This window comes from Rosa rugosa, chromosome 3, assembly GCF_958449725.1.
Source record: "Rosa rugosa chromosome 3, drRosRugo1.1, whole genome shotgun sequence".
NCBI lineage: Eukaryota > Viridiplantae > Streptophyta > Magnoliopsida > Rosales > Rosaceae > Rosa > Rosa rugosa.
The window spans coordinates 43,863,004-43,888,174 of record NC_084822.1 but is presented as its reverse complement, the minus strand read 5'-3'; the positions used below and the strand labels follow the sequence as shown (position 1 = coordinate 43,888,174).

The 25,171-nt window shown below is 38.6% G+C and overlaps 1 protein-coding gene and 1 long non-coding RNA gene across 2 annotated transcripts; one reads left to right on the top strand and one right to left on the bottom strand.

The window, feature by feature from the left end:
- Positions 1 to 6,768: 6,768 nt before the first annotated feature.
- LOC133737775 (uncharacterized) lies at positions 6,769 to 7,754 on the bottom strand. The gene is made up of 2 exons (XM_062165274.1): positions 6,944 to 7,754; positions 6,769 to 6,797 (listed from the first exon to the last, which is right to left on the bottom strand). The coding sequence occupies exons 1-2, from the start codon at positions 7,752 to 7,754 to the stop codon at positions 6,769 to 6,771; spliced, it is 840 nt and encodes a 279-aa protein (XP_062021258.1).
- Positions 7,755 to 21,230: 13,476 nt separating this feature from the next.
- Positions 21,231 to 21,790, top strand: LOC133741321 (uncharacterized). Its single transcript, XR_009861804.1, has 2 exons — positions 21,231 to 21,463; positions 21,664 to 21,790. It is a non-coding gene; the product is annotated as an uncharacterized LOC133741321 (long non-coding RNA).
- Positions 21,791 to 25,171: the final 3,381 nt, after the last annotated feature.

Here is a 25,171-nt window from a genome sequence, read left to right as displayed (position 1 = left end):
TCTATTAGTGGGGTAAGTGGGTACATGTTGACCCAAATTTAGGCATTTTTTTTTTGGGTCGTGATCACTTACCCAATTTCAGCTTAAAAATTGCCCACTTATTCCACTAAGAGTTTTTTAACCCCACTTACCCAATCTAACATCTTTTGACAATTTTGCCCCTATTATTAAATTGAAACTGATCAATCTCTCTCCTCTCAGTCTCTCTCTCTATCTCCCCCTCCCCTCTTCGATCTATTTTCTCTCTCCTCCCCCCTCACCGATTTCTCTCTCTCTCTCTCTCTCTCTCTCCATGTCTGCAGATCGGAAATTTCCGGTCGTCCAAAGAACGTGAGGGAGAACAACGGGTTCGGGTTTGAAATTGGGTTCGATTTGTCCGAATCAAGGGAGAGCCAGGGCAGGTCGGCGGCGAGCATTTTTCTGATGCTTGCTGCTTTTCTTGCTCGGTCTGGTTCCGTTCGGCCACATCGACGACGACGACGCCGAGATTCGGAGCCACGACTTCAATTTCGAAATCAAGCAGCCGCACATCAATGTCCAGTTCGACGACGGCGGAGGAGATCAAGTCGGGTCGCCGACGGCGGAGGGCTAAGCATACAAGCCCTTCGTCAAGAGCTGCCATGTCGTCGTCAGGGAAGGCGATGTCTGTATTCGACTATGATTGAGGAAATCGGGGAAAGAAGCGAAGCTGATCGAGTATCCGACTATGGTTCACGCCTTCAGTTGGTTGAGTTGTCTACGTGTTGTGCTCTTATAGGTCCTTGTGGTTGTATTCAAGATAGGCTGCGTAGTACTAGTCCTACTGCTACCTTCACTTTCAAAAGGGACTGACATCCTTGTTATTTTTTGTTGTATATGAGATTCACCCAATTTTTAAATCATAACTAAATTAGTATACGATTTTAACATTTTGGTTAGAAGTGGTTATATACACAATGTCAAATTACGAGGTCATTTGACAATATGGGTTGTTGCTAGAAGTTATTGTTTTGTTTATTATGATTTGGTTGGGCAATAATAAGATCATTAGTGGGCAATAAAACGATTTTTGGAAGATAATAATAAGATTATTGGAGGGCAATAAAATATTTATTGGGCAATAATAAGATTATTACGGGGCAATAATAAGATTATTGGGGGCCAATAATATGATTATTGGGGGGCAATAATATGATTAGTGGGTATTATTAGGGGGCAATAAATTCAGACGCCGGAATCCGGTCACCGGTCGCCGGTCCGGCAATGTCTCCGATGACTTCTCTCTCTAAGTGACAAAGAAGGAGAGGGCAAAAATGTCCTAAAAATAAATAAAAATGAATAAAAAAATAATTAATTGGGTATTAGGGAAATGATCTCTTAGAGTGTTTGGGTAAATGGGCAATCTCTTAGAGTGTTTGGGTAAGTGGGCAATTTTTATCCTAAAATTGTGTAAATGGTCATTATCCCTTCTTTTTTTTCCACCCCTGCAATAGTCTCCACCAAATTCAAGTGATCTTGTTGGTCCGAATCACCAAATGGCAATGCCACGTGATAGTGGAATAATTACTCCAAAAAATAGAACATAAAAACCAAAAAACAAAAATGCATTTATTGATGGAAGTATGAGAATTTCTCTCCTCTCATGTGACACTATAGTTTAGACCTTCCCTCTATTAGACACCTAGAGCACTTGCTCATTTCTTATATATATATATATTTTTTGAAAGAGGGCCAGTACTACTGCCCATAAGCCTTGATCATTAATGAAACTGCAGAATACATGGGATGGGGGGGGGGACATGATACCTAAACCCCAGATTACAATAAGCATGAGGAGAACATCCCGAAATAATACCGAGAGTCTCTACAAAAGATATGTACTCTAACAAGCACCAATTAGCGAAAAGTGCACTTTTGGCTACTCTATTCGCTTTACAAATGTGGTGGTGACATATCTGAAAGTAAATGCTTACTCAAAGCTATAATATACTAATAAGATCAGCTTTCCCACTATGTTGCCACCGAAGTATAAATCCGGTGACACTTAGTTTCATCTTGGCACTAGGAGGTTGTGATCATTTGACGAACCAAGGAACTCGCCGCCTGACTAGGACAAACAAAACACACAAGATGTGCAATCGGGACAGAGCCCACGTTTCAAAATTAAGGAAATGAATTTTCTTGGGCTTCTTTCTTTATGCCCCTCCTTATGGTGACAAATGGATGTTTAACGCAGCATGATCTGACAATTCTTAGCTGCCTAAGAGCATGTCCAACAACTTCTTTATATCTTATTTTTCTCTATTTTACAGAAACATAGGCATTTTTTTTGCTCCAATAGCTTCTCTATATCTATCCCTCATAGTGACAATAGATGTTTAATGCAGCATGATCTGACAATTCCTAGTTGTCTAAGAGCATCTCCAACAACTTCTTGATCTATATCTTTTTTTTTTTTAGAGAAAAATAGGCATTTTTTTTGCTCTAACAGCTTCCCTATACATATCCCTCATGGTGACAAATGGATGTTTAACGTGATAGATCATAAAATAAATATGAACATGTCATCATCTGCATAGAGATAGAGATACTAAGTACAAAACATTTTGAATGACTATAAATGTTTGTAGATAGAATGAATACCTATGGAGTCCATCGTCTTCAAGCAAGGATTCGGTAAGACAAAGTCTTCTGTTCTCTCCAATAGCGATTTGTTCTATCTCTCAATGGGGCGAGATTACTTGTGAACCGGTAGCATTGGGAGAACAGGGACCTTGACTTATATAGGTGCCAAGTGATAGAACCCACCCATTAAAGAGAATTTATCACTTACCATATGCACCTCCTTAGTGGTTAAGTCACTTGATTTCATATCCTTTAAGACATATTATTAGGCTCATAATCTATAACATCAATCACAACATTATAGCCACTGATTTACTGCATATATGATCCTTTGATTTAATTGAAAGACATCACATATAATTATTGTGTAAACTTTATTATTAGATGATATGTCCAATTGGGTTCTTACATTCTCCCACTTGGACTATCATATAATACACAATAAAGATATCAATCCAAAACCAAATTAAACCAATCTTTAGTCGACATGGACAATACATACAGTATAACCTAACTTCAAGACTCTGTCAAACACAGCCACTCAAACCAGATCATAAGAAATCTGATGCAACAATTTGCATAGCACCTTATGTCCATAGCATCAGCACTTGTATTCACATGAGCCACCACAAGATATGAAAATATTTGATAAAGAGTAACTGAATGTGATTACTTAACGTCTCATATCATGGTCTCACCTTATGGCTTTGTAGAAAAGCCCTTTATGCTTCCAATAAAGCTGATGTGTTTCCAGAATGAAAAACACATTTCAATTCATTGTGATCAAATACTTGAAGACAAATGATCTTTCGAATAGCTATTCAAGACTTGAGCTGCAGCAATAAATTGTCAGATACTAGCAATCAAATAATCTTTTAACAATTGCAGAAGTGACAATACATTCCAATATTAATGAGAAACAACCAATTGTATCAAATTGCAGCAATCAATATAAACCAAATCTGCAGACAAAAAGAAGCAAATAGATAAAGTTTGGAGATATGCTCCCACTATTCTATGGAATTAAAGCTATCAACTAATCCCATATTTTTAACATGCTTGTTAAATACTGAAACTGACACAGGTTTGGTGAGGGGATCAGCAATCATTTCTGTTGTTCTGATGTCTTCAACAACCACCTTTAGCTCTTCAGTTTTCTTCCTTACATGAAGAAATTTCAGTTCTATTTGTTTTGAGCTAGAAGACCTCTTGTTATTCTTTGCAAAGAAAACTGCAGCAGAATTGTCGCAATAGATAGGCATCGGTCTTTCTATGGTTGGAACAACCTGAGTGCAGCGAATAAGATCTCTTAACCAAACTGCATGAGTAGTGGCATGACTCAATGCAATAAATTCAGATTGCATGGTAGATAAGGTAGCCTCAGTTTGCTTTGAACTACTCCATGATATTGCTCCACCAGCCATGAGGAAAACAAAACCAGAAGTAGACTTCAAGTCATCCTTATCACCTGCATGATCTGAGTCAGAATACCCAACCACATCTAATGATTCACCTTTCCTGTACACTAGCTTGTAGTCTCTAGTTTTCTTCAGGTATCTCAAAACTTTCTTGCCCGCTGTCCAATGAATCTCTCCTAGATTAACTTGATACCTACCAAGCATACTAACAGCAAAGGCTATATCCGGGCGAGTACAAACCTGGGCATACATCAAACTTCCTACGAGTGAAGCGTACGGCTTGTTCTTCATGGCATTCTTCTCAAAATCATTCTTCGGACACTGTGACTTATTGAATTTGTCACCTTTGCTCATAGGTAAATCTCCACCAGCACAATTTTCCATTGAAAAACGCCTTAGCACTTTGTCTATGTAACTCTCTTGAGAAATTCCCAGCAGGCCCCGTTTTCTATCTCTTGTGATCTTGATTCCCAACACAAAAGATGCTTCCCCCAAGTCCTTCATCTCAAAAGACTTGGAAAAGAATGCTTTAGTCTCTAAGAGTAGTTTCATATCTGTACTAGCTAATAAAATGTCGTCAACGTACAGTACCAAGACAATAAACCTGCTCCCACAGACCTTAAAGTAAATGCATTCATCTAGAGGATTCTCCACAAAACCATTTTCAGTTACAACTGAATCAAACTTCAAGTACCACTGCCTTGAAGCTTGCTTTAAGCCATAAATTGACCTTTTGAGCCTACAAACCAAGTGCTCACTTCCTCGTTCCTCAAAACCTTGTGGCTGCTTCATATAAATTTCTTCTTCCAACTCTCCGTTAAGGAAAGCTGTCTTAACATCCATCTGATGTAGCTCCATATCATAATGAGCTACTAATGCCATAATCATCCGAAATGCATCTTTGGTTGAAACCGGTGAAAAAGTTTCATGGTAGTCTACTCCTTCTCTTTGAGTAAAACCCTTTGCCACCAACCTGGCTTTATACCTTTCTATTCTTCCATCTGAGTTCTTCTTTGTTTTGAAGACCCACTTGCACCCAATTGGCTTGACATTTGGGGCTGGTTCAACTAGCTCCCACACTTGATTATCTCTCATGGACTCTAACTCTGCATGCATTGCTTCTGTCCATAAAGCTGATTGGGAACTATTGATGGCTTGGTTATAAGTGATTGGATCATTCTCTTCGCCGATATCAAAATCGACCTCTTGAAGATAGGTACTAAACTTTTCAGGTTCTACTTCTTGAAGAAATAGCACATAATCATCTGAAATTGCAGACTTACGAACTCTTTCAGACCTCCTTATTGGAACAGCTTCTGGTTGTGCTATGGCTGCTTGATTAGGAGGAAGATCTTGGTGTTCGAAATCAATGGGATTCTCAACAATCTGATTATCAAGAACAGGAGGATCTTCTGGTACTGAAGGGTATACTATGGCTGGAATGGCTGGAGCATTTGCTACTGGATTTTGAACAGCTTCTTCACCCTCTTCCTCCAAAATAAAATCCTGAACAGTAGATGGCATATTATTCTCAAGAAACTTGGCTTTATTAGTTTCAATTATCCTAGTGGAGTGACTAGGACAATAAAACTTAAAACCTTTAGATTTATCAGGATAGCCAATAAAATGGCAAGTAATGGTTCTTGGATCTAGCTTTTTCTCTTCTGGATTGTAAGGACGAGCCTCTGCTGGACATCCCCAGGTACGAAAATGCATAAGACTCGGTTTTCGACCATTCCAGATTTCAAATGGTGTTTTATCAACGGCTTTGCTAGGTACACGGTTAGAAATATAATTCGCAGTCTTGAGTGCTTCACCCCACAAAAAAATTGGTAAACTGCTTCTGCTGATCATGCTTCGGACCATGTTTAACAACGTACGATTTCTACGTTCTGCAACCCCATTCTGTTCTGGTGTACCTGGTGTTGTGTATTGTGCAATGATTCCACATTCCTCCAAATATTTCGCAAACGGACCCTTATGTTGTCCTGCCTCATCATATTTGCCATAGTATTCTCCTCCTCTGTCGGATCGAACCACTTTAATGGATTTCTCCAACTGTTTTTCAACTTCAGGTTTGTAAATTTTGAATGCTTCGAGACTTTGAGATTTTTCAGAAAGTAGGTAGATATGGCAATACCGTGAAAAATCATCAATGAAGGTTATAAAATACTTTTTGCCACAGATGGTATTGACATTAAAAGGACCACAAATATCTGAATGGATAAGTTCTAGTAGATTAGAACTACGTGTGGAACCTAACTTCCTGGAGTTTGTCATTTTGCCTTTTATGCAATCAACACAGATTGCCATATCAGAAAAATCTAAGGCTGGAAGTATTCCAGACTTAACAAGCTGTTGAAGACGTGTTTTGGATATGTGTCCAAGACGTTTATGCCATAGAAAAGAGGAATTTTCATTAATTAAGACTCTTTTGGAACCTATAGATTGCTCTATGAGATAAGAATCAACAGAATAAGAACACCTCAGACGCCACATGTCATCTTGAAGATAAGCACTACCAACATAATCTGAATTAAGGAAAAACTTTATTTCTTCAGAAACAGTAAAATTGAAACCATCCTTAACAAGTTTGACAGGGGAAATTAAATTCCTTCTCATCGAAGGAATAAACAAAACATCCTTTAAAATCAAAACAAAACCAGATTCTAACTTAAGGTGAACAGTTCCTATGGCTTCAACAGCAACTTTGACTCCATTCCCTACGAAAACTTTGACTTCATCTCTACTTGGAGTTCTCCGGTTTACGAAGCCCTGCAAGGAATTTGAGATGTGAATAGGAGAACCGGTGTCATACCACCAGGAATTTGAAGGAACAGAAATAAGATTTGACTCAATTATTGTAAAAACATGAGCTGAACCTAGACAAGGACCTAGGATAGTAAAAACACGATACGTACCCTTCTTTTCTAGCCACGACTTATACTTAGCACAGTTTTTCTTCATGTGACCAGAATTTTTGCAAAAGAAGCATTTGAAAACTGTTGTTTGTTTTGGCTTAAGGTTCTGAGATCCTTTGGATGAAGAGGAGTTCTGCCTTGGATCACTCTTGGCATGATGAGGTGGGCGTTTGTAGGATCCAACAGCCTTCCCTTTATTGATCCCTGACTGGATAACCAAAAGGACAGATTTCTCCTTTTCCTTTTTCAGCCTAGCTTCTTCTTGCACAGAGTGGGCAATAAGCTCATCTATGTTCCACTTCTCTTTCTGAGTATTATAGCTAACCTTCAGTTGGCTATAGGCATCTGGAAGAGATTCAAGAGCAAAATGGACAAGGAAAGGATCAGGAATAGGAATTGCTAGGGCTGAAAGTTTCTTGCTCAGGTCAATCAGCTTCATAATATGCGCCCTAACGCTTCCTTCTCCTTCAAACTGCGCCTTAGACAGTGCCATCATCAGGTTTCCTGTTTCTGCCTTTGAGGATTCCTGAAACTTCTGTCCTATGGCTGCCAGATAAGCTTTGGCATCATTAGTTTCTGCAATGCTACCTCGAACAGTCTCATTCATGTACTTTTTCATGAACAACAATGCCACCCTGTTAGATCTCTCCCATTTTTCAGCTTTCTCCTTCTGAGCATTAGTACTGGTTGGAGTAATCACAGGCTGATCCTCCCTTAAGGCTAAATCGAGATCCATAATTCCTAGGTTTATCATTACGTCATGCTTCCAGCCCTTAAAGTTGGTTGCACTCAGAATTTCTATGGGTGTCATAAGCGCAGAAGAAACTGTAAAGTAAAACATGTAATAGGCCTTAAGAAAATTATCCTAAACATGTCATACAAAGAACAAAAGAACAATTAAGAGAGCACAAAAAATTGTTCAAATAACCCCAATCTTTAGTTGCACTATTAAATAACACATGTGAGCAAGAAATTTATTAGTGCCTTGAGTTCTTTACCACACCACAAGCTTTATAGAACACGAAACTTGATAAATTTTATCAACGCATGTGAGCAAGATGATAAGATTTCTTTATGTGCTCTAAATTCCTTTGATGTGCTGACTTAAACTACGATATACTTAATTAACACCTGTATGGCAAGATAATATCCATATATCATATTTTAAGGTCACAATTTTGGTCTAATATTATAACCATGAACTGAGAAAAACCTGAACAATTTTAACACCTGTATGGCAAGGAAAAATCATTATGGGGTATCTCAGAACTAGACCAATGTTTTGTTTGAGTCTTATGAAGTGTATATTTAAGTGTGAAGGTTTCGATTAAAAACTTTAACTTAAATAAGACCTCAAACAAAAAACATATATTGCAAAAAAAAATATATATAAACATATGTTGGATGCTGAATTGCCATCTAGCCCAGAAAAATACTCATAATGAATAATTATGCAATTATATGTTCTACGCATTCATATACTCTGATATGCAAGAATGAAACTTAATTAGCTTAGCAAAAATTGCCAAACTACATACCAATACCTGAGCATTTTGTTCCTGCAAGTTGAAGTATAATACATACATACTATTTCTGATTATATCCAACCACACAATCGAGACATTGGAAAGAAAATAAATGCTAACCTCAATGAATTTCGATCCTTAAATTTAATGATAGAAGCATGAAGTATGGATGGGTATAAGCATGGAAACAGTAAAAGGGACATGATATGGGCTCCCAGCGATAGAGTGTGAATAACCCATTGCTTGATTTGAGTAAATAAGAAGCATAAACACCGAAAGAAAAAACCCCCAAAACTGGATTTCTGAAAACCCAAAATGTGCAGCGGAAGAATGGGGATGAATGGGATGAATCATGTTGATTCCAATAAAACAAAACGCACCGTTTGAAATAAAATAAAATAAAAACCAGGCCCCATTTTATTTTATTGTAATTTACTTTATTCCAAATTTCCCTATTGTTTTGTTTATACAAAAGACCCAAATGAGAGATATCATTTTTCTTTTTAAGGAACAACCAAAACTTCAACCGATCCCTATATATGCAGAGTGGCTCTGATACCACTTGATAGATCATAAAATAAATATGAACATGTCATCATCTGCATAGAGATAGAGATACTAAGTACAAAACATTTTGAATGACTATAAATGTTTGTAGATAGAATGAATACCTATGGAGTCCATCGTCTTCAAGCAAGGATTCGGTAAGACAAAGTCTTCTGTTCTCTCCAATAGCGATTTGTTCTATCTCTCAATGGGGCGAGATTACTTGTGAACCGGTAGCATTGGGAGAACAGGGACCTTGACTTATATAGGTGCCAAGTGATAGAACCCACCCATTAAAGAGAATTTATCACTTACCATATGCACCTCCTTAGTGGTTAAGTCACTTGATTTCATATCCTTTAAGACATATTATTAGGCTCATAATCTATAACATCAATCACAACATTATAGCCACTGATTTACTGCATATATGATCCTTTGATTTAATTGAAAGACATCACATATAATTATTGTGTAAACTTTATTATTAGATGATATGTCCAATTGGGTTCTTACATAACGGATATATTTCAAGTCAAACTTGGAAAAAAAACCTTAAGCGCCGCACTCATCTGCGCCGCCCTAATTGCCACCATACCGGCCACCATGCTGCAAGGCAACGTCCTTGTCTGGAATTGTCGCGGGATTGTAAATCTCGAGACACAGAGAGCTTTGGTTGATTTGGTGCAAGCCAAACGACCTTTCCTCATCTTTTTGGCTGAAACCCTAGCCACGGAAACACTCATCAATTCCATTACATCCCGCCTGGGTTTTGTAGACAATCTCTGCGTCCAAAAGGGGCCAGACTCTCAGGGGCTTGCTCTGTTGTGGAGTCATGATCTCCATGTTGAACTACGCACGAAGTCATCGCATCACATTGATGCAGAGGTTCGAGAACGGGGCACAAACGAAGTGTGGAGATTTACGGGCATCTATGGTTATGCTGCAAGAGAAGACATACATTGTACATGGTCCCTAATAGAAACCCTTGCAGCAGAGATATGATCGCTGCCTTGGTTAATGGCGGGAGATTTTAATGAGCTGCTAATTCGAGCAGACAAGTCAAGCGGTCCTCCCTCCCCGTGCTCTAGCTCCAATGGCTCTGTTTCGTCACACTATGGATGCTGCAGGCCTCAGTGACATGGGTTTCTATGGGTGCCAGTATACGTAGTTCAATAAATTCACAAAGGAAAGGTTAGATCGAGCCTTTTGGTCGGAGTCTTGGAGAACTCTATTCCCGTTGTCCAGGATAATTACATTGCCCCCCCCCCCCCTCTGACTCGGACCATAACCCCATATTGGTTGAAGCAAGGGCTGAAAGGGAGCCCGTCCGAAGGCGTACTCGCCGTTTTCGTTTCGAGGAAATATGGCATGGCAATAAGCAATGCGCAGATATCATTCAGAAACAGTGGTCTGCTCCACTCACAGATAATATGTTGCAGCATTTGGGTTCCAAGATTCACTCTACTGGACAGCAACTTTTGCAATGGCATGTTACTGATTTTCAATGCCAAAAAGTAGAGCTCTGTGAGGTCCAAAGTAAGTTACTCGACCCAATGAGAAAACCATTCTCGAGTGAGCAGTATGATGAACAAAGAAGGTTGCATGTTCGGCAAAGTCAATTGCTTTCGCAAGAGGAAAAATATTAGCGGCAAAGGTCACGTGCTTTATGGTTTAAGGATGGGGATAGAAACTCTGCGTACTTTCATCGTAAAGCCTCAAACAGAAAAAGCAGGAACACTATTAGAGGTTTGATGAATGAAAATGGAGTGTGGACTGATGACCCATCGGAAGTGAATCAACTCCTTATGGACTTTTATAATATGACCTTCTCTTCTGAGGGAGTAGATGAGTTAGCTAACTGCCCCGTACTTGGATGAAGAAATAAAAACTGCTTTGTTCCAAATGCAACCGTCTAAAAGCCCTGGTCCTGATGGTATGTCTCCCTTCTTCTTTCAAAAATATTGGCATATTGTTGGTTTAGATGTTTGCACTGCTATATGTAATTTCTTGTAGCATGGGGAAATTTGGAAGGAATCGAATTTTACGTATATTTGCTTGATCCCAAAAATTAAAAATCCTACTATTGCATCACACTTTCGGCCTATAGCATTATGCAATGTGCTTTACCGAATTAGTTCCAAGGTCATTGCCAACAGGTTAAAAAAATGGCTTCCGGACATCATTTCTCCCCTCCAAAGTGCCTATGTGCCTGGCAGACTCATCTCCGATAATACTCTGGTTGCAACTGAGGCAGCACATTTCATGCATAAACTTACATCACAAGAGGAATGTTTCTTCTCACTCAAACTGGACATCAGTAAGGCCTATGATCGGTTGGAATGGCCTTTTCTACATGCCATGTTAGTGAAACTGGGTTTTTCAGCTCAATGGATATCTATGGTAATGGTTGTGTCACTTCAGTCAGTTATGCCATTCTTGTACAGGGTGAGCCATCTAACACTATACACCCTACCAGAGGTATCAGGCAAGGTGATCCCTTATCTCCCTACTTATTTATCTTATGTGCTGAGGGTTAACAACACTCATATCTCAGGCGGTTGACTCTGGGGCAATCACGGGCCTTAAAATGTGTCCTCAGGCTCCAATATTGCATCATTTATTCTTTGCGGATGACAGTATCTTATTTGGAGCAGCTACCCTGGAAGAATGCCACACTTTTCGACATATTTTAAACACATATGAAAGAGCTTCTGGATAGAAAATTAATTTCCAGAAAAGCAGCGTGGTTTTTAGTAGGAATGTTCATGCTGATATTCAAGCACAACTCTCTGCTATTTTGGAGGTCAAGTGCGTCACAGAACATGACAGATATCTGGGTCTCCCATTGCGAGTGGGTAAATCTAAAACTCAAATTTTTCAGTATATCAAGGATAAAGTGTCAAAGAAGCTGGAGAATTGGAAAGCTAAAATCCTCAGTTGTGCTGGCAAGGAGATTTTGATTAAGGCTGTTGCTCAAACTATGCCTTTATATGCCATGAACTGTTACTTATTGCCGAAGGGATTGTGTGATGATGTTCACAAGTTATGTGCCTCTTTCTTTTGGGGAGATACAGAGGACAAAAAGAAGATTCATTGGAGAAGTTGGGAACGTTTATGTCTTACAAAACATGAGGGAGGTATGGGTTTCAAAAATTTATATGCGTATAACCTTGCCATGTTAGCCAAACAAGGATGGAGAATTGTCACAAACCCTTCGTCGCTTATTGCCAAGTTGTACAAGGCCCTATTTTCCAAACTGTGATTTTTGGCAAGCAAAGTTAGGTGATGCACCTTCCTTTTCGTGGAGAAGTATTCTTGCAGGTAGACCTGTGCTCAAGGCTGGTATTAGATGGCGTATCGGGGATGGTACAAAGATTAATATATGGAATGAGTCATGGATACCAAACTGCTCACCGAGCCTTGTCCAGAGACCAACCCACTCTCCGGTTGAGATGGTATCTGATCTCATTGATGCGTCTACTAAAAAATGGATTCCTTCCATTATTCACGGGATTTTTCAACCTTCAGTGGCAGCCAAAATTCTTAGTATTCCTCTAACACATCGGAACGGACTTGATAAGCACTATTGGTTTCCGGATATTAGGGGTTGGTACACGATCAAGAGTGCTTACTGGCTTGCTCGGCAACAGGTCCTTGGCAATGTCCTAGCCTTATCATCTAATGGAGATCCAATCAAGGAGCTATGGAGAAAGCTTTGGAAGGCACGGGTGCCTGGAAAAGTGCATATTTGTGCATGGAGGGCTTGCTGCAATTTACTTCCTACTCGTGAAAGACTTACAACTAAAGGGTATGAGGGTGATCTACACTGTCTTCTGTGCCATTATGCTGTTGAAGACTCTTCTCATCTCTTTTGTACATGTCCTACGGCTACCATGCTGCTATCCCAAGCTCCCTTCCATCTGTAAAACTCATTGCTGCCTAATATCAACTTTAAAGAATGGTTGTTGGAAAGGGCTATGCATCTCAAGATGGAGGTGTTTGAGAAGCTTCTGATGCTTATATGGGGTTTGTGGAAAAATCGAAACTCAAAATTACAGGAAAACAAGGTTAGTTCGGCCTCTGACATCTTTCTCAGGTGTATGGCTTGGTTGGATGAGTTTCACCAAGCTAGAAAGTCTGATGTTGCACCCCAAGTGCCGGTCAGTAAGAAGTAGAATCCGGCAAGCACAGCTACACTTACTTTGAATGTGGATGGGGCATTTCTTCCTCAGTTCACAAAAGGCGGGCTGGGTGGTGTTATTCAAAATGCTAGAGGAGAGGTTCAGGCTGCTTTTCAAGCTGTAGTTCCGTTTGTCAGCTCTCCCATACATATTGAACTTCTTGCAATTCAGTCGGGTTTGCAACTTGTCAGATTGCATAAATTCCAGTCAGTTTGCATTGTGTCGGACTGCTTATTGGTTGTGCAGGACATCAATGGCAGGTATCCTATTCTATCGGAGTATGGACCATTAATTGAGGACATCCAGCTCATGATACAGTAGCTACATCCAATTCAGGTTTCTTATGCACCTCGTGCTTGTAATAGATTAGCTCACAGACTGGCTAGTTTAGCATATGAGTCAGAGCAAAGTGTTTGCTGGTTACATACAACCCCAGATTGTATCAGGGATATTGTACAAGAGGAGCTTCCTCCTCCCACTTAACTCAATGAAATCCTAGTCTATTTTTACCTCAAAAAAAAAAAAAAAAAAGGATGTTTAACACAGCATGATTTGACAATTCCTAGCTACCTAATAGCATCTCCAACAACTTTTCGATCTATATCTTATTTTTCTCTATTTTAGAAAAAAATAGGTTTTTTTTTTTTTTTTTACTCCAACAGCTTCCCTATATCTTATCTGTTATATTGCTTAGCTTTTAGCCTTTTACATTGTTTTAAGAAATGTCAACTATATATTATATTTCAGCAATACATATAAAAAACCATCAAAACTAGGTAATGAGAAGGATTCATGTATTTGAATTAGAAGTTGCAACAACACAACTATCTAAGTTAAAGACATGTTATTATAACTTCAATTCACTTCCTATATGTAATACCTCATTAGTTATTACCTTTAACATGCACAAAATTCTCAAACATGGCCGGTAACGGCGAACCTCTGACTAGGAGGTAGGGAGTTTATCCTCTTCCTTTCTTTGGTGGGATTGTGGCAAGCGACGGGGACTTTCTCCGGCGGGCCAATCTGCTTTTTGCTTTATGTTTTTTCCTCGCGTGTTGGATTGAGGAGAGATTGGTGGTAGTCGATGCTGATGGTGTAATCGTCGGAGATCGTCAGATGGTGATTGGTTTGGTGGTGGTTGGCTGGGCTGCATTGTGTGTTGGAAGCCGGGATCGAAGGTCTACTGCAGGTGCGGTGATGCAGCGTGGGTTTTGGCTAGATTTTGCCGCTGCTTCTGGGGGACAAGATGCGCCATGCGGCGGTGGTCGGAACCTGGTGGGGGAGGAGGATCGAAGGAGTCCTGGTTGGGAAGCTGTGATCTTTAGATAGTGGCGGTTTTATTTGGCGGCGGCACGAGTTGTCGATGGTGGCCCAAAACTTGCGAAGTGTTGCTGGATTGTGGATGACGGTGCCGTACAAAACTGGGACGACGATGATGAATGGCTCGATATCGGCAATACAATCGTCGGTGGCGACTGCGGGCTGGAGCAGCTGAATGCTAGGGTTTCAGGTTATTGGGCCTTTAGTTGGGCTTTAGGACTAGTTTGGGCTAGTCTGGTTTGGGCTTTCTTTATTTTATTTTGTATGTTGATTTTAGTCACTCTTCCTTCATTTTTGAAGGAAGTGATGTCTAATTTTTTCTTTTTTTGAATTGGGGGAGATCGCAAAGACCGGGTGTTCGGTTGAACCTTTTATTTTACGAGCTTCTGAGCATCTTGATTTTTGTTAGAATAATGGTGCGTGAACTTCCTAAAAGGTGGGTACTCTGGATTGCAGAGTTCTATTTGTCTAGAATAGGATTATTGTAAGTCCTAAAGGACGGCTATTTATTGTCGACCCTATAGGGGTGTGTCGTTTGATACTGCTTGCTGAATTATAAAATCGGGCTGACCTCTTTCGATTAAAAAAAAAAAACTTTTAAATCCACATAATAGCGATTTTATAGGAAATGTGTTGAAGATGCTGTAAGATCGATCCTTCACTAGTTAGAAGTTTAGTTATTTCAAGTTCATATGCTCAATGCCTACAACTTTTATAAACTGGTCGAGGTTGAAATTTCCTTGTGCCATTTACCTTCTTCCATGGATTATTTGGTTTCACTAAATCTGCAATTTCTTGTTCATCTCCCTGTTATTTAAGTGTTTCGTTATGGGGGTGTGATTGTCAATACTATTCATAATGTGAACTTCAAAATTATATTCTTCGTGAAGGTTGCAGGTATTATGACAATGATGATTGAGTCTCCGATGACATAGAAAAGAAATTAAGTCATGATATTGATATTAAATACATTTGAGCTAATGATAAAACATTGGGAAAATGCTCATTTACCCAATTTTAGCTTAAAATTTGCCCACTTGCTCCACCAACTGTTTTTTAACCCCATTTACCCAAAACACTCTAAGGGATTATTTCCCCTTTACCCAATTAATTCTTTTTTTTTTTTTTTTGGAGACTTTTTTGCCCTCTCCTTCTTTTTCACTTAGAGGGAGAAGTCATCCTCCACCTTGCCGGCCTCTGGTGACCAGTGGCAGGGCGCCGGCGACCGGCAACCGGTGACCGGAATCCGGCGACCGGAATCCGGCGAAAACTGACCGGAATCCGACGATCGGTGACCGGAATCCGGCGACCGGTCCCTAATAATATCCAGTAACCATATTATTGCCCCCAGTAATCATATTATTGCCCCCCAATAATCATATTATTGCCTCCCAAAAATCATATTATTGTCGTCCAGTGAATTGTATGAACTCCCAAAACCAAAATGAATACACTACAGGCACAATTGATCAATTTATAATCATATTATTGGCTCCCAATAATCATATTATTGCCTCCCAATAATCATATTATTGCCCCCCAATACAAAGTCCAATGTCTCTACTGCCTCCCAATAGACCACCAAAAATGCACCTTTTTGTAGGATTCACATATAATTTGACTTTAATACACAGAAAACAACATGTAACTTATCAAAACACCACACTATAGTGATCCCTGTCCCTCGTATCAAAGTCTACTGGGGGCCAATAATGTGTCTACTGCCCCCCAGTAGACCATCAAACAAACCCCACAGTTACATTGCAATGTCAGATTACTTACATTGTTGAACAGATAGTAGATCATTGGCCTCCAATCCAATAGACATTTAAAAAAAAAATGCTATTCCTTGCAAAAAAAAAAAAAAACTGAACAACAATACTTAAAAAAAAAAAAAAAAAAAACGCAGCAACCGGAGTAATCCATGTCACTCCTCCGGCGACACCAGCAGCGCCGTCGCTCGGCCCAGACGAACGAGGACGTACCTACAGCGCCTGGGATATGCAAAGAAAGGTGCAATGTCTCTGTGGCCGAGCACAAGAACCGAGGTGAGGAAGAATTCTTACAAGTCGGGGGTGGACGCCGACGTTCCTATCCGACCCGAATTCCCACATCGGGACCAGCGCCTCCGGGAGCTTCCAGCACGAGCAGCAGCGACTGGGACGATGGGCTTTGACGGTGGGCTCGAGGTCGGCGAAGATTACGCCTGGGATATGCTTGCCGGCACCGATCTCGGAGAAGAAGATGGTGGGCTCGAGTTAGGCGAAGATTACGCCTGGGACATGCTTGCCGGCACCGATCTCGGAGAAGATGGTGCTGAAGGCGTCGTGGCTCGGCATCTGGCCGTCCGGCTGGGGGGGAAGGGGGAGAGAGAGAGAGAGAGAGAGAGAGAGAGGGAGAGAGAGAGAGAGAGAGAGAAATCGGTGAGGGGGGAGAGAGAGAGAGAGATTAAAATGAGGGTAATTATGTCAGTAGAAGTTAGATTGGGTAAATGGGGTCAAAAAACTCTTAGTGGAGCAAGTGGGCAATTTTTAAGTTAAAATTAGGTAAGTGGTCACGGCCCCTAAAACATTTTGTAATTCGAAAATTAATCCTCTCCGTTTGTAATTTCTAACAAATTAGTATTGAATGAGATCTCAAGTTTTATTTTCCTTAGACATGGGGTGTTGGTTTATTGGTGTTGATGTGGTGGCGTGTCTATGGTCTTACTCTCAAGAACTATAGGTTCTAATTTTGGTGCTCTTTGCTTATCAACGTGATGGTGAATTGTCATTACACGTGGTCTGGCATTATTTATACACGGTGCTTAAGAGGATAAAGTGGTTTATCTTAATGTTACAGCTGGCAAGTTTGTATCATGACACTTGAGACTAATTATTTTTCATTCTAGCTCAAAGTTTTGGGTCTAAAATGTAGTTAGGATTGGGCTCGTATGGCTCATAGATGTTATTGATATTGATGGATCTGTAACTATAGGTACACAATTGCTTACAACTTTTTTTCCACTGTGTTGTAATATTTTTATTTATTGACGGATTTTAATCCCAAGTCTAAATCTCCTCCCGGACCCTCCCACATCAATGTAACAAGATAAAAAAAATACATGCAACTTTTAGCACCTACAATCTCAAGGCCAACGCTACAATAGACGATATGTTGGCAATGATCCCATACAAATATTTGGTGCTAATATCAATCTCGACTCGATCAATTTTGGTCAAGACCGGCATATGGAAGATGTTCAAAGAACAAATCGGCCTGGGTTTAATCGTCTAATAATACCATCATACAACGAACACAATGTCACTATCTAACCAGCTTAGGTAAGGATATATATATATATAGTGAATTAGTGATTTCACATCTCCAGTTCTTGTAACATACTGGAAGTCTGGACCATGCATATAGGTACACACATGCATTCACTACAGATGCGAACCCGTCGGTATATATAAACGTGTTGATTTACGAGTGTAGTTACAAATCCATAGTTAGTAGGTCAGTCAATCAAATGCAATCACATTGGTCAAATCTTAAATTTCAAAGAAGCAATCATATCAGTCCTACAAAACGCGTGTGTAGTTACATGATCTAATGATTTATTACCTTTTTTTTTTTTGTCTGAATCTAATGATTTATTACCGAACACTGCCTAAGAGAGTAAGAGAGACTCGGATTGTCGCCAGGTGTCCATCTCCAATTATTCCAAGTACATCAGAAGTCAGATCACTCCCTACTAAACCTACTACCTACATTATTGGACGAGTTAGAAAACGCCCATAGCTTTAGAGCTATGAGCTCTCACACCAAAAATCCATTATGTAATAAGTTAAAAAACACCTTGGTCAACTCTTTTCATGATAGGAACAAAAACGAGTTATAAGATGCGGTAATTTTCACCCTATTAAATGCTTTTATCATCTTACAATCTAATTTTCACCAATAAGTTTTTTATTTCACCCACAAGTAAAGTAAAATAAGAAAACAAAAAATTCAAAAAGATATATTAAATCAAAGGGAGCTTCTATTCATACCTCCAAATTTGGCATTTGGACCTCCCTACTTAAATAGACCTCCAACTTACTTTTACAAATAACCAATTTGCTATCTACACCTCTGTAATTTTCCTATAATGCCCATCGTCCAATATTAAAATCAATAAAAGATCTGTTTTTTTTTTTTTAGATTCTAGCTATTCATACTTTCAAAAATCAGTAGTTGGATCTCCTTCAGTTTTTGAAGATTTGGAATTGCAGCAATTTTTTTTTTTTTTTGGAAGTTCATCCTCAATATACGAGTAACAGAGGTTCTAGCATTTTTTCAATGAATTGTCGACTCTTGGTTAGCGTAGGCAACAATACCATGTTTGCTCATCATCTCGTATAAATATGTTTTCCAAGTATTATTTTCATTGCATTTAGGTGTCGTTGTCCCTAAACTGATTCTCTCCTACTTGTTTCCATAGCAGCTTGAAATGAACATGCATGGTCCTTTTGTTTTAGATATGTATGGGATAGTGGAGGAAATTACAATAATTAACCATGAGTCTAGTGCATTCTCCATAGATTTATATCAAATGGTCGAATTTTTCATCATATCTATAGAATAGTTCCACATAAAATTGCTCTGCACTAATGATGTGCAGGAAGATCTTGTGGACAACTACCCATTGCTGCGTTTGTCATATAAACGTGCTGGAGTACTGCTTTTTGTCGCCGCTCGTTCACATATTTGATTGCATTCAGAATGAGTAGGGCTTCATCAACTGAGGTATCTTTGTATTTCCCATTTTCTTTCCTTTTATTTTTTTATTTTTTTTATAACGCAGTACAGATCTTGTAAATTGTCAGTTATGTGAGCAAGGAAGTCTATCACTTTACTAAGACAAAGTCAAATTCAGAAAATATTGACTTCAACATTAAATAACATTTGGCAATATATATTTTAGGGTTTACATTGGAGGAGAAAATTTTTCCCAAGTTGAAGACTATTATTGTTCGTAGAGATAAGAAGAGATTTTTTTTTCTTCCTTATTTGTGTCTTTATTGGTAATTTGACATAAGTTGACAAAGTCAACTATTACTTAGAAAAAGTGAGAGGTCTAAATAACAATTTTGGAGGTATGAATAGAAGCTCCCTAAATTATAACTATACTAAAACGCAAACGGCAAAACGACAAACAAAATGAATAGTGACGCGACCATTCTACCCCTCTCTTGCCTGGTAAACTGTCCCTCCAGCTGTTCAATTTTTGTGGCACCGATTATGTTCAACGAAATTACACAGTCCACCTGTTGATCTACGGAGCCACCACCTGTTTGCTTCTCCTGCCACCGATTACTGTTGGCGTGGCCTTGCTCTGCAGAAATATAGAGGTAGACATTATGGTGAGATACAGGGTCTACTTCTTTCCTCTGCACAAAGAGAGAGAGAGAGAGAGCGAAGGGACTAGAGGAAGAAGAAGTGACTTAGCAGTAAGTTCCTGCTCCCAGGTAATACTGGAGTTGAGTGGACTGAATCAGAAACTTCCTTTAACTCCTAGAAAACTTTACTTCTGTCCCAAATTTGTGTGCGATATTATTTGCTTTCTAGGACATATTCAGAAAACCCTAGAATTGGAATTTGAAGTTTTTTGATTGATTGTTTGTGTTCCCTTGGGGTTCAATTCTCCACGTGTGGCACCTTGGGGTTCAATTCTCCAGGTGGTTTTGGATGCCACACCTAAATTGAAGAAATTTTTGCATTCATTTTCTTTATGGCATTGATATTCGAGTAATTGTTGATTTGCTTTTTGTGTTATTTCTGGGAATTCTGATTAGTGTGTTATTTTTTAGGGTTTGATCTTGGAATTTCAAGATGCTGGCCAATTTTGTTCATAGAATGAATGGACCAACACCTTTGTGAGTGTACTACTCTTGCTGCCTGCCAGGTTTGTTTATATGAGTATGTTCTTTCTGATATAGAGTGGCATGTTGTTTATATTAGAATGAATGGACCAACACTTTGTGGGTGTAGTACTCTTCCTTTATACAAGCGGAAAGGATGAATTTGCTAAGTAGCGTTCTTCTTGCTCCTTGACTGCTTCTGCAGTTAAATTCTTTAGATTGGTTTTAACTATCTTAGTTTAGATCGTTTTGTTGGACATGGTAGCTACTGTGTTTGGAGTCCACTCCACATATATGGATTTAACTATCTTAGTTTGGTTTTAACTATCTTAGTTTAGATCGTTTTGTTGGACATGGTAGCTACTGTGTTTGGAGTCCCCCTCAAGCTTCTGCAGTTAAATTCTTTAGATTGGTTTTAACTATCTTAGTTTAGATCGTTTTGTTGGACATGGTAGCTACTGTCTTTGGAGTCCACTCCACATATATGGATTATTTCCTAGCTGATATGCCTAAGGGATATTAGAGGTTAATGTTATGGAAAGTTGTAGATAAAGTAGAATCCTGAAATCCTGTTGTAATTAGCAATTTTTAAGCTGACCATTTTCTCTTCTTCTCATTAATGTATTGACTTGATTGCGCCTGTAAAATTGATCCGTTTTAAATGTTCGCTGATTGTGTAAGACTCCACCATGCTTAAGCAAATTCTGAGCAAATTCACCTCGCAAGCCAAAATTTGTCACTAGATTCCACTGGAAGTGATTCTGGCAACAATAGTCCTAATTTGGGCAGTGGTTTCCAATGAACAATTGGTGGGACCGTGGGAGTTCTCTTGCAAGCAAATTAAATGTTGTCAAACGGGTGTCTTCAGTTGTTTGCCCAGCAAGCATTTCAGCTGGAGCAGAGGTAGTGGAGCCTCATCTGTCTTTCAAAGAGGTTTCAAATCCACAGAAGCAGAATCTGTTTATCAGTAAGTTGAACGTTTGCTGCGAGATCATTGATTCTATCGATCCAGCTAAACGGCAAGATCTTAAGCGTGAAACATTGATTGAGCTGCAGGTATTCTTTTTTCTTTTTTTTCCTTTTTTTTTTTCTCTTTCTTTTTGTAGTCTATTGAATGTGACTTTTTAATCGTGTTCATACCAAGAGTTGACGATTGAGAAGGCGGTGCAAAATTGACTTGCATAGACTCAGAAGCTAATTTACCCAATATCTCCTTTTGGTAGATTGAAATCTCAGATAACCTTTGATCTTTGTAGGTCGCACCATATAAGGGAAGGAAGGGTGAGTCAAATTGGGGTCTTAACACATCTAGAGAATTACAAGTACTCAATCGTATCTGGAATCTTGAAGAACAGCATGCATCTAATATATCATTGGTAAAAGCACTGAGCGGATCATTCTAAGGCTATAATTCAAGAGTTGGTGCATGAAAAGCAATGGGATAGGCAAGAAATGGACGACTTGACGAAGCAAGTCTGATGGTCAGTTGGTCAGGGTTCGTCAAGTCTTAGACCAAAGCCGACTCAAAACTGATGTTCAGTTGGTCAGGGGATGAGCTAGAAGGTGAAAGGAAATTGAGAAAGCATCCGGATTTTTGGGACAAGTAAAACAATGTATAATGAAGTTTTAATGTATAATTTCGAAATCTGGCTAAGTACAACATTGTATAATGTAGTTTTATTGTATGTAATATATCTATAACATAGTTTCGATGTAAATTCACCAATATCAATAGTATACCCGCAGCATCGCGTGGGTTTTTTGCCTAGTCAAAAGCTAAATGACAAAAAAAAAAAAAAAAAGAACAACCATCATCATCACCGAGCTGCAGTCAGTCATCCTTAACCTTAACCTCCTCTTGTTCTTTCTCTTCTTTTCCTTCTCTCATTCCTTCATCAAGCACTTCCAATGGTGATCACTAATTACTCCTACAACAATTTTTTTCTTTTCTTTTTCAAAAGGGCTTGTGTGGCTATCCTCAAACCTTGATTAATGAAATTGTCGAATACAGGGGGGGCATTGAGCCTAAACCTCTTATTACAGTAAACATCTAGAGAACGTTCTAAAATGATATCAGGAGTCTCGACTAAAAAAATATATTCAATCAGACACCAACTAGCAAATAATGTTCTATTGGCTACTCTATTTATTTTGACATAGTGATGACATAACGGAAAAATAACTCGATATGTAGCTCGATTACAAAGTAACATAATTACTAAAAACTCCTACTATGTTGCCACCGGATGATAAATCCGACGAAATTTACCAAAATAATATTATATATCCTTATGCTTTGAATTATTAACCCAAACTAATACTCTAAAAAATTGACTCAAAATTATAATCTTGACTCACATGAGCAACTCTTCTATGTTTTGCTAGTGATGAGGAAGTTGGGAAGAAAGTAGAGTAGGAGTTTTTATTTTTAGTAAAATTGTTGGATTAGAATTTGATTATTATTTTTTTAATAATTGTAATTGACAGTAATTTTGGAATTTAAAATAAAATTTTGGTTGTAGGGTGAATAAAGCAATTAATAGGGTGAAAATAATCACATTCATTTACCAAAAATGTGAGTTAATTTCAAGAAATAATACAAAAGTTTACAAAGTGTTATAACATATTACAAAATTTTGATTAAAAGATGAAATTGTATTACAAAAATGTTTCTTACAATAAGTTCGTGAATGAAGTTTTTTTTTTTTTTTTTTAATATAGGAAAAAGAATAACGGAAAAAAACTAAACGGCAAAGCCCCTTCAACAACCACTACCTAACCGCTCAAATCTAAGGGCATTTGCAGCAAATAAGAGCATCTCCAAGACTCCAACGGGTTGGTCAAAAAGCTTGTGTCAAATTCGAATTTGAAGGATGACGTGTCATGGTCATTTTTGATAAATTTTTAGTCTAATGGATTAGTTATATTTAAATATTATTTTATTATTTTTTGAAATTTTTTATAACAAAAAAAAACTATTTTTTCTCTTTCTTCTTTATCTCTTCTGATCTTCGCTCTTCTTCTTCTCTGTGTTTCTTTTATCTTCTTTGATGGGCAACAAGCCAACAATTGCAGGAGATAACTTTTCAATCCCAAAGCACCCAAACAAATCTTATTCCATCTATCCAAAGCACCCAAATAAGATCGAGTCTCACCCGTCTACCCATTCATAATTGGAAAATCATTCACAATTGGAAAACCATTCACTCTTCTTCTTCAGGGTTTAGTCTCCTTGTTGCTTCTGGGTCCAATCCCAAACTTCGGGGTTAAAAGTCGACGACGCTCGGTGCCATAGCCGGAGCCTTCTATCTGTTTTTTCATCTGTTGTGGATATTGAATTGGGCGGCAACGGCCACCATTCTGAGGCCGGTCTCTCTACTTCGCAAAGCTTGGAATCAAAACCCCGTCGAAGGACTACGTCCAAGTCGACACCGGCCAATGTTATTGTGGGTCAATTGCCTGAGAAGATGCAGAACTGGAGAAGGAAAGAGAAAGAAGCTCTGTGGGGAAAGAAGCGAGAGAGAGAGAGAGACGAGAGAGAAGGAAGAGAGAGAAATAATGATTAAAAAACAAAAGACAGATTGGGTTTGTTCTATCAAATTTGACAGCCCTACTCCATATGTCATTTACACGTAGGATAAAACCTATGGGTTGGAGTGCTTTCATATGTCTTTTGTTACCAGTAAAAGCCTCCACATAGATTTGACACATCCATTAGAGATGGTCTAAAAGGAGAGAAGATTTCCATAATGCTAAACTGAAATTATGACCGATTTCTGTAATTGCATAGGCTTAAGAAATTTATTTCTTGGAAAATGTGTTTGAAAATAATACTTTGAAGCTACCTAACCAATCAGAAAAGTTTCGTAAATGAATTATTTTACATTAAACTCGTATTTACAAAAATCGATAAATTCTTATCCGATCCAAATATCAATGCTAGACCGAATCCTGGATCTATGATTCATGTGAAAGTCCTTCCCAATAATTCAGCATAAGATAAACTTTGGAATATGTCCTCTTTGTTTTTTTTTTTTTCTCAAAAAAATATGTCCTCTTTAATCAAAACAAATGTGTGGTCCAATAGAGCGAGAGAATCAATACACTTCTTAGTTCTTACATAACCCTACAAAAATAGAATATAATACTCCCCACTGCTAAACAAAATAATTGCAACTTGCCAAATTGTCAAATTGCCAAATTGCTTAGTGCGTGACTCTGATTGTAAATTATAATATTACCCCCGGTGACCAATCACATATCACCCGATGAGGTGGCGTGTCTAAATCGGATAGCACCCCACTTGGTTTGATTCCAATTTTTAATGCGAGTAATTTATGTAGAGATTAACGTATTAGGCTATTAGCAAAGGGATAAGCATATAATATAAATGCTTGTCGAGCGGAAGTGGTATCCACGGATGCCCTAGCTCTGATTCGTTTTTCGGCCTATAGTCCAATGGGGTAATACCACTTTTACTAAGATTTGGATAAGCTTTGCCCGATTGAGGAGAGGTTTTCTTGGGACGACCATTTTTAAACTATGAAAGAGGAACAAGATATTTTGTGGCTGAGCTGGAACGATAATATATCACGTGGATTATTTAATAAACAAAGAAACGAAGAAAAACAAAACAATGATGATAACAACAACGATGTAAAAGAGAAAACTGATTAGCATTGTGGTGTACGAATTTAATTATTAAGTGTGAGTGGGGGACATGATTAAAAGATAAAAAAACAGTGGTGTATGTAATTCAAAGAA